General features: G+C 39.4%; 1 protein-coding gene across 2 annotated transcripts in view; it reads left to right on the forward strand.

Moving 5' to 3' along the window:
- URI1 (URI1 prefoldin like chaperone) overlaps nucleotides 1–8,981 on the forward strand; it is a 44,430-nt gene extending 35,449 nt beyond the window's left edge. For both annotated transcript variants that reach the window (XM_061469108.1, XM_061469109.1), the window contains 5 exons: nucleotides 2,230–2,410; nucleotides 3,003–3,270; nucleotides 3,822–3,964; nucleotides 5,603–5,855; nucleotides 8,166–8,981. In XM_061469108.1, the coding sequence (XP_061325092.1) occupies nucleotides 2,230–2,410; nucleotides 3,003–3,270; nucleotides 3,822–3,964; nucleotides 5,603–5,855; nucleotides 8,166–8,354 (1,034 nt within the window). In that variant the 3' untranslated portion in view covers nucleotides 8,355–8,981. The remainder of the gene's footprint in view (nucleotides 1–2,229; nucleotides 2,411–3,002; nucleotides 3,271–3,821; nucleotides 3,965–5,602; nucleotides 5,856–8,165) is intronic.
- Nucleotides 8,982–10,479: the final 1,498 nt, after the last annotated feature.

Consider the following 10,479-nt stretch of genomic DNA (forward strand, 5'->3'; position numbering starts at 1 on the left):
ACAGGGCGTATCTCTGTTCTGGGTAGATGTCATTGCAAAATAGGAGGAGTAACATTCTGGGAAATGCATTGCACTGTAGCAGTGTTAATAGCAGCATGCTGTGGATGCCAGGTCACCCTTTGTGCAGCCTCAGTCTCCTGAACTTTCGTCATCATCATGGTCTTCTGAAATCATCCTAACTTTTGCTGGTAATCTTTAAATGGGAATTAGTACATTCTGTATCAGCACCAATTTCTAATGAGACTGAAAGAGAAGTAACTAAAAGAACAACTTGGTGATTATTTTGAGGAAGCCTGGGCTTCAGCAGACTGGGAGTTGGTTTTGTTCATGTGGAAATGGGCTCTATCTCTGAGTAAGACAAAGACAAGTGTCCTGAGCATCTCATTAGTTAATTAGTGATTCTCCATTTTGTATTTTAATATCTCACTTTTTTTGTTTGTTAGTGTGTGAAGTTAGTGGTTGTGCCTTGTAGTGACGGTGACTGAGCACAGTGGATATTGAAACAGCAAGTGGTCATCCTCTGTTGTCTTTGAGATCTGACCTGGTTTCCTAATGGACAGGTTTCTTAGAATGAGGGAGAACCACTGGCACATTCACGCACTAGCTGGTGTTCAGGAAGCCACATGCTTACCTTGGTAGTCAAGTCAGTGATTAACACTGAAGTGTAACAGAAAGAAATTGGGAGGGCATAATCTGAAAATCAAATTGAAATAGATTGTTAACTAATCCTCCCAAATTTTATTTATTAATTTTGTAATTATACCAAATGAAATTCTCCCAAGCTACTCTGATTGCTTAGCTTACCTCAATTTATATTCAAATCTCAATAAAGTACTTTTCAGTCTTTTCTTAATGAGATGATGAAAAACGCTATCCCGTGGAAGAGTAGGGGATACACATTCCAACATCACTTACAGTCACCTGTTTGCTTTTTAATGTTGCTATTGAATTTGTATTTAACTCAGGATTAAAGTGTAAGCTGATGTATTTGAATAAGGATATCTTTAAGCCACTAGTCCTTAAAATTAAAAAAATGGCCACACAATTAGTTAAGAGAGAGATTCTAAAACTTGAAGGATGCTGAATAACGAGGACACTGTATTACTGTTGATTAGATGCACAAAGAATTTCATAAACCCCACAGAGATATTGGAGTCCTGTTGTACAGACAAAACGTCGGGTGTATTTGTGGGAGGAATGGAAGGGGAAGGGTCCTTCCTCCTGCAGAGAGGTGCAGATGCTGTTTGGGGGTGCTGATGGGCAGAGTGGAAATGTCCCTTGGGAAGCTGCCTGGTACTGTGTAGGTGCAGGCAATGCCCAAGGAGCTGCTGGTCTCTGGGAGAAGGGGGATTGAAGGAGCAGTCTTGCCCTTCACACAGACAGGGCTAAAGCATTAGTATTGTTGACGGGCGGTTTGTTCCCTATGTGCTAGACAGCACTCAAATGGTAAAAAGTATTCCCCATCCTCAGTGAATGCACCATTTTACTGGGTAGCAAAGCTTTTAAATGACAGCAAGAACTTGTTGGTGGCTACCATTTACTCACAAGTGTTTATCTTGGGTCACCTCTGAAGCTTTAAAGGGATTTATGTTTATAATTTCTGAAGGGCAGGTTTTTCTATGCTTTTCAGAGTAGATCTTTTTCCCTAAAGTAAGTGATACATAATGACTGGATTTTGGTCAGATTTTCCAGAGGACTCTGGGGATCATTTTTAATGATCTTCATTCTAAATTTAAAAAAATATAACCAAAACCTAACTCTTTAAATATAGGTAGCTTTGCCCCAAATGAGCAAAAGTACGAACTAGGTTTGTTTTCCTGGTAAATAAAATGTTGCTGTTAATGGGGCGGTGAGCAAATGTCACATTCACACGCTGGTGTCTATCAGAGGAAATCAAAGTCTACTGTTTGGTACAAGAGGTAAAAAATACCACGGTGTAATTAAAGTGTCATAGGATCAGTGTCTCCTGCTTTGTCAATAAACATCTCTGCTGTGCCTCGGTATGTCTGTAACATCCGGAGACTATTAGACTATTATCCTGTGCTTGGTGCTCTGGGTCATTGACAGTTTCACTTAAACAGTTGAACAGTAATTTGAAATGGAAAATGTTCTGCTTGTATCCCTTAATTCTTTCGTGTTTCTTTCCCACCACCCAGGTTTTGGGATTGTGGGTTTTGAGGTTTTTTTGTAAGTTGCTTTAGTAATTACATCTTATTTTTCATTACACAGGAAGATACCGAACTGCTCACAAACCTCACTCAAAGCCAAAAGTATCAGATGTTTTTGAGGTGGATTTTCCAGTGAATGGAAATGATACAAAATCCATGGGCCGTTTTCAGTCAGAAGAGGAACTGTGGGCTCGCTTGGAAGAGCTGGAGAGACAAGAAATGCTACTTGGTGAACTCGATAGGTACAGTGCTGCAGTAGCACTGTCAGGTTTGGAGCTCAGAAAGTTACAGGCGTGTGATTCTGTTTGTACACAAAGGATCTTGCCATGAGTGTAGATAACTGATAGGCTATTGATTAAATGCAGTTAACAGTATAATAAGTGGAAGAAGGGTGGAACATGAACAAAGCACATGCTGCAAGGCCAAAGATTCTGAAACCTGCCTCTGATATGCAGTCACAGCAATCCAGCAGTATAGTATATTTTTCCTTAGGATTATAAAAGAGGGGGAAGTAAAATCCATTTCCCACAGGCTAGAAGAAAATCCTGCATTTACAATGTGGGAGCTGACACATTTAGCGTTTAATGACATCCTAAGATCTGTTCTCATCCTACAGCAGTACATATAACCAGAGTATCATGATTTTGGTATTTCCAGTTGACATGGGAAGGACGTAGTCATTCTTACAGGGTGTAAAAAAAGTTGCCCAGTCTGGCTAAAAATACATTACCTGGCTAAAGAAAATCACGTACAGGCTTGTTCATGATTTTGTATGCCTGTGTCTCTCAAGAGTATGAATTGCCTCAGTTCACTTGGATATTTTTCATTCCATAGGATGCCTGATACAGTTGAGACAAATGGAGGAGATGAAGGCTTATCTGAAGAGGAGAAAGAAGATAAGAGGACAGATCTGAACGGGACTTATAGAGCAGAAGACTGTGTTACTCAGGGCAATTTCCACAAAGAAGTAACAAATTCAGACTTGTTTGGTGGTCACCTTAATGGCTCTACTTATTATTGTAGTGATGATGAAGATGATACAGATGTTGGAGATAACTCTGTTCCAACTATTTTTTTCTCTCACACTGTTGAACCTAAAAGGGTTTGTAATTTATGTATATTTTTTATCTTTCTCTCAGAAAAATCACATAAAACATACATACCATTTCTAAGACAGAAAATTGCAGATAATGTGGAATGGTAACTGTAGGTGACATTTTGGATTTTTCCCAAATGCTTGAAACCCACTGTTAAGATCCTGCAGTATCAAATATGGTATTAAAAAAATGATCTTCAAAGGTATGCTTGCTGTCCTGGCTTCTGGAAAAGCAGTATCCTGACTTGGAGTTTTTAAATTTTTTTTTTACTGGACTTTAAATTAATTGTTGAACAACTCAGCTGTTGAGCAGAGTTTGAACAAGCAGATTTTCATATATTATATGCAAAATCTTGCATATTAGTGCAAAGAAATGCCCCAGCCTACTGCAAGTGGTAAAGAGTAAACAGTTCACACTATGAATGTTACCATTCATGTGTTTAAGTTATGTACCCTTCATAGTTACCAACTGCTTGGATAGGAGAATGTCAGAAGTCAGTTGATCTGCATGATTGTTGATTTTATGGTCTAGACCATCCTTTGTGTTCAATTTTCAGGTAAGAATAAACACAGGAAAAAATACTACTTTGAAATTCAGTGAAAAAAAAGAAGAGGCCAGGCGTAAACGGAAGAATGGCAGTGGCAATAGCCATGCAACTCCAGAGCTGCCTAACATCAAAACCCCAGCAGACATTTACAGGTGTGTGATTCATATCATTGGCACGTGAGCTTTCACCTCTGCAGACCACTTTTTGTTTCTGTTCACCTATATAGTATGAAAAAGACCCTACTATTTCCTGAAAGAAACAGCTGGAACTGAGTTTACTACTTAAAAGTGGAAGTTTGTGGCATCTGCATGGTTGCTGCACTTTCATATCTGTAAAACATTTTTTAAGCTTAAAGTTTTCTTTTTTAGTTAGCAGTTCATCATTCATCTACTTTTTCAGACCTTCTGAAACCAAGGTAAATTTTTTAGTACCTTTGGGTAAAGAGATACAGGCGTGATGTTACATCTTCTGCTTAATTCCATGTCTTTTGCTTCTGTGTTTGTTTTCAAGCATAACTGACCAGACCTATCCCTTGTAATATACCTTCTTTCCCAGTTACTGATTTTCAGTTTTTGTCTCTTCCTTCCAGTATCATCCGAATATACTGAGGTCTCTGTTGGCATATTTTCTCTTGCATTTGTTCTTCCTGACTTTAGTCCATCACTGCCTCTATTCTTGTAAAAATAAGTGCTCACCTGTAGAACACCTACGGTCAAGAGAGCCTGAGAAATGCTGTTGGGCTTAGAGGACTCTATAACATACAAAACCAAGATGACAGGAGAGTTAAACCAAGTGTTTAGGCTTGTAAAGATATACACAGACACCTATTAAATGGTTTTGATTAAGTGCTTGTGAAAATCACACTACGTTTGTATGTCGGTGTATTCAGGAACCTAAAATGTGTCACGAAGTGGGAAAACTTGAATCCTTTTCTGTAATTAATGCTGCTGGGGCTGAAGATAAGTAGAGGACTCTTCCGTGGTGCTCTCCCAGAGCCCTGCAAAGGAACCCCAATTTCTGTAAAGAGATGCAAGTGTTCCCAGGGGTGCCTGATGAATGAAGCTGTTAAAAAACACCCTTAAAAATCATCCAGTCATTGGGCTTCTCCTTCATGAGTTTGATACAATTGTCTTATAATGCCACTCTTTCTCTTCCACCCACCCTTGACTTCTTTAAGTCATGGAAATGGAGTACAAAGTGTAGGAAGAGGCCTCTTTATCAGTTTACAGTTTGAGAATACTTGAAAAGTGTCGTGTTGATCTGATCTGAAAAGCTTTTTTTTTCTTTTTTTTTTTTTGACTGAAAGCGGGAGTTTATGGCACTTTTCAGGAACAAGCTTCATCCTTCCCATGTGCAATGAATGTTTCAGTATTTGTTTTTATATTCTACACCTGACGAGGACTTCATTCTAGAAAATCTTCAGTCATTGTGGTTTTCTGTTCCCTGAAACAACCCTGACAATTGTCTAGTTTACTTTTTTTCCTAACTTGGATAACTCACACTGTTCTGTTTCCTAACACTTTTCAAAGAGCTATACGTTTTCTGCTGGAAGAGCAGACCAACTTAATGCTTGAATAAAGGACAAAACAGTGTTTGCTCTGCAGAATTGATTCTTGTACACTGGTAAATAAAACGCTTCAGAAGGTACAGCATTGTAATTCTGCAGCAAAAAAGTTGGAAAAACACATCATAATTAATTTGTACAAAAGACAAAGCTAGGTAACTGTAACTTTGTCATCTGACCCTGAAATGGTTTATTAAAGCCAGCATTTTCCTATTTTCCTTTATAGAGTCTTTGTTGATGTTGTGAATGGAGAATATGTCCCTCGTAAATCAATTTTGAAGTCTCGAAGCAGAGAGAACAGTGTTTGTAGCGATACCAGTAAGAAGAGTGCTGCTGAGTTTGATGACAGACAAGGAGTTCAGAGGAGTATTAGCTATGATGAAGCCACTCAGAGTGACAACAGCGAAGGCATACTTGAGGAGGAGGAGGGGCAGCAGCAGCAACCGGAAAAGCTTCCTCTCTCTTCAGGGACAACCAAGGTACAGTTTTTAATTAATTATTGATCGTTGGCAGGGATAAAAACAAGAAATTTAATGACTGTAGTTGTCTATACCATCAGTTTAATTCCTGTAAAATAATTTTCTAACTCCTACCTAATTTGCTTCATAAGGACATCGTGAGATGACAAGTTCTGTCATAGGCATCCTGGGGGCAGAGGGGAGGAGATGAGTCAGGGGCTTCCAGGACCTGATACTCTTCCATGAGGATTTCACAAAACAGTCCATTGCTGGAGTGACTGAAAGCAGTGTCGTGTCTACTGGATCATCCTGAAAATATCCCTTAGGATATACAGCAGGGTTAAAAAAAAAAAAAAAAAAAAGGAAAAAATAGAAATCTGTGCTTCGTAGTTGACAAGAGGGGAGAGTTGATTCTCAGCAATCGTGTTGCACAGCTACCTGGCATCTAGTTCCCAGGTGGTGTTTTTAAGTATTAATAGGCACAAGTACCAGCTGACTTGCTAAACACAGAGGAAATGCCCTGTGGAAGGCAGCACTACCCCTCTGCCCATCCTAGGAATTGCGCTGTGGAAGGAAGCACTACACCTCTACTCATCCTATTCCAGAGTAGGGCCATTAGTGATCTCAAACAAATCTATTTTCCCATGTTGGAAAGTTCAGGGCTTCATTGTAAGCAAAAGAGACTGTACAATGTAAGGGAAAATGTACCGTTGCTTTAGTGACTGGGTGAGTACAAGAATTAAATGTAGCTGCTACTCTGAAATTCAGGGCAGAATATTTGTCATTTCTGTTATATAAGAACTTGCACTAATTCTTTTCAAACTAGATGAAACAGAGTTTTCAGTAGTTTCCAATGCAGTGAGCAAGGTAAATGTAAACTCTATTTAAAAAAAACCCACCACATTTTCTACAAGAAACAAATTCTTCATAAAAGCTATTGTTTATCATAATTTTTCATACAAACAGCTACAGATGAATCCAGGCAGGATGTGATTGATGGTGGAAGATCCATCTGTAGAGTTAGCACTTCATGTTCTAGACTTTCTGGAGTATATTTGCTATATTATTGTAAAACATCAAAGTACACTCCATCCGTTTTTTGAATATGGCATGATTATTCTCTAACAGTATAATGTGTTAAATAAGTTAAGGCGAGAGAGAGCAAGCCACTCCAGTCGGACATGCTTTCTTAAACGCTGTGGTTTTGGTTGGTTTTGTGGGCATTTTAAATATGCTTGCAATGCACTAACTTCCTTCCTTTTGCTTCTGATTTTACCATGATTCTCCTTACCTGTTTCTGAAAATGAGCATGTTGTTAGAACAAGGCAGTTGTGTACAGGCACAGCTTTAGGCAGGCTTTGGCTACTGGAGCAGAAAACAAAACCCCACTGCTTTTTGCAGGTCCTGCAAGAAAAGAATGGCTGGTTTGTTTTGCTTTGTTTTTCTTGGTAACTGAGTTATGAAGAAGCAGAACTAAGCATCGTTAATGAATCTGGTGTGCATTCCTTTGTGCCCAGTCTGAGCATCAAAACTTGAATGTAAACTGCTTCCCCTTGTCCTTAGGTATTCTGAATTTTCTGTTTCCAATACGTAGCAGGTTGATTAGTTCTTAAATATGTTTAGAAAAAGTAGTTCTGCGCTGCTTTTTTCCCAGCGTTTTCCAAGAACCATTTCTTAGCTAAGCTAAAAAGGATTAAGTCATAATAGACTGCATATAAATTATAATTTTTAAACATTAAATGTTTTCATTAGATCTTTTATAGAGGCAAGTTAAAAGAAATAGTTGGAGGCAAGTTTGCCTTTCTCTTAAATATAAATCGCTTTCACCATTACTTGATCATATTTGGTAAGGAGAAAGAACAAACAAAATATGTGCTTGCCAATTTGTATGCAGTGTGTCAGCTTGATGCAATTAGAAGGTACTAAGTCATAAAATATGACGTGTGATGGAAATGCTGACATGCTCCAACTTTGCAAAGTCTCTGCATTCCTTATCCAAAATGAAGCTATATATTACATCAGTGGTTTTATTTCTTGAGCATGTGTCAGTGAGGAAGCAAACTTTTAGATCACTTATGTGGTAGGAATGAGATGAAGTAGTACTTTTAAGCCACTGCCTTTCATTTGGCCATCTTTGAACAAGCTATATTTTGAGGTTAATTACAGTTTGGTTACTTATGCAAGGAATGATCATTGATTTAAAGACATTTCTTTACTTTTGATTAAGAGAAATAACAATCCTAATCAGGCTAATACAGGGTAATGACTTTATGGGCATAGCTTCACATTCGCATTTTATTAGCTCATTTTGAGTATTCTCCTCTGTTGTAGGCATTTTCTGGAACTGTTGTAGAAAAGGAGCCTTTGTCTCCCTCTTTAATACCACACCCAGTCGTTGCTCTGCGTGTTCTGCCTACCATTCTGGAGTGGAAATCAGAGGAAGTCTTGTCTGAAGCATCGGAAGAACCTCCAAAGAGGATTTCAAAGTTCAAAGCTGCCAGGATGCAGCAGCCCAGCTAGTTTCTGCCCAGCCAACGAGATATATCTGGGCATATTTGTTGAGACTATGTACAACTGTATGTGTGACACCTTGCTCGTTAAAAGGGTGTCCTCTTGTTAGTTTGGCATTGGTTATCCTTGAAATGTTTATTGGCAAGTTTAAAGAAACAAAGGTTCAGCATTTGAACATGAGTTTTCATCTCAATTTGTGGGTTTCCCTGTGTGCTGTCAGCACTTTTGTGTATGTTTGCCTTATGAGAGCAGCACTTGAGTTCTTTTTCAGAAAACTGTTCCTTACATACATTGTTTTTGTGTTTAAGCCTAAATACAGGCAGTTTAGTGCCAGCTGTGATGTTCTACATACCATATGGACCATTTTAAGGAAACTTTTCACATTTCAAATAGATTCACCAGTTATATTGCATTACTTTCTTTAGCGTTTTAAGACACACTTGTATTCACATTGTTGTAGGTTTTGCAACTAGGTGTCTGCTGAAAGTTTTTTTCCTTCTTTCAAACCTCTGATATTTCACTGTAGAGATCTATAAAACACTGGGTTCATGTACATTGCAGGGAAGTTTCTTTGATGGAAAAGGGTATTTTGTAAAATTAAATTTTCAGTAAAAAAAAGCTGTGAAAGTTGTGTGTTTTTTGTTGCTTTACTACTGATTTGGAAAGAGCACAGGTTTTTGAACTTGCATTTCTAGCTTGAAGTGTTTACTACCACATGGACATAAAAACAGTCCGTTCTCTTCTGCCATTGTGTTTTAACCTCCTGCTAAAGAATGTGCATGGAAATTGAATGCTCTTAAGGAGAGAAGCATAAACTCAGACACTGATTACAAAATCTAGTTCTTTTGTGTACTCAGAAAACATTGTAATTGTCTTGAGAATGCCCAGAGGGAGTTAGCACTAAGGAAAAATGTCTTAATGCTTCAACTCTATTTCAAGAGGCAGCAATGCTGCAGCACTTGGGGTACAGTTTCATGTATCCCTGTGTATCTTTCTCACAACTGAGAGCAATTCTGACTTCAGGAGTCTCTGCTCAGCAGCTCCTTCCTGTCTTCTTGCCATCCCCTCTCATGCTGATACAGCTTTGGTAAGGGCCGCTGCTTGAAAGGTAATAAGTGACAGAGCTGGATTCAAAACTCACACTACTGGGTTTGCTGTTTTCAGTAGTTGTGTGTGGGTTTTTTTTGAAGTCGGTGTATTTCCTACTCTCTTTGTCAGCATGTCTCTATCAGCACAGTTAGAGGGGTAATGTGTTGAGCAAGGAAAGTAAGGGGAAACATTGGCAGAGAGGGAATGGGGAGCTGGAGTACTCTAAACTGATGTTACTTTCCAGCTGACATCATTAAATCTCAGCCTAAGAAGTGAAGCAAAAAGGCTTGGGAGGTGTAAGGAAGGGTTTGCTGTTGGCTGTGATTCTGTGGCTTTATGAAGGGGCAGCTTCAGACCCACCATCATCTTGTTCTCCAAACCTTGGCTGTCCATGAGCGAGGCATCTCCTGCTGTTTTCTTATCTTCCCCTAAAATAACTGCACCTTTGCTCCCAAATCATAGAATAGTTTGACTTGGAAGTACCCTTAAAGGTCATCTAGTCCAACCCCCTTGCAATGAGCAGGGACAGCTTCAGCTAGATTAGATTGCTCAGAACCACATCCAGCCTGGCCTTGAACACCTCCTCACGGCTCATAGGATATTAACACAGCATCATCAGTTCCCCCATTTTCATCCCTTTTTGTCTCTTTGTGCTTACAAAGGAGGTGGACGCATTGGGACTGAAGATGCCCTTTATGAAAGGCCATCTCAATCTAACTCTGATGCTCTGCTGCGTGGCAGAAGGTGCTGGGCAGCGTGAAGGTAAGAAGGGGCTGGCAGCTGGGTCCCTGCAAGGGCAGCAGCCCCCAGGTCTGAGGAGCTGTGCCCTCCCATGGGACGAAGCAGACCATGGCTTGCTGAAAGACCTGCAGGAGAAGAAGTGCACCCCTCCTGTGCCCAGAGCTCACATGGGAGGGGGCAGCCTCCCTTGTAAGCAGATCCTGAGGATCACATTGAAAGTGTTAATGATTAACTTGATTCATGCTCAAATGTGGATTCTTTTTTTTTTAAAGCATATTGCATTAGTACTAAAATAAGCCATCAA

Source organism: Pezoporus flaviventris, unplaced genomic scaffold (assembly GCF_033815535.1).
Source record: "Pezoporus flaviventris isolate CSIRO_AGI_PZ_B2104156 unplaced genomic scaffold, CSIRO_AGI_Pfla_v1 ptg000054l, whole genome shotgun sequence".
In the NCBI taxonomy this organism is placed as follows: Eukaryota; Metazoa; Chordata; class Aves; order Psittaciformes; family Psittacidae; genus Pezoporus; species Pezoporus flaviventris.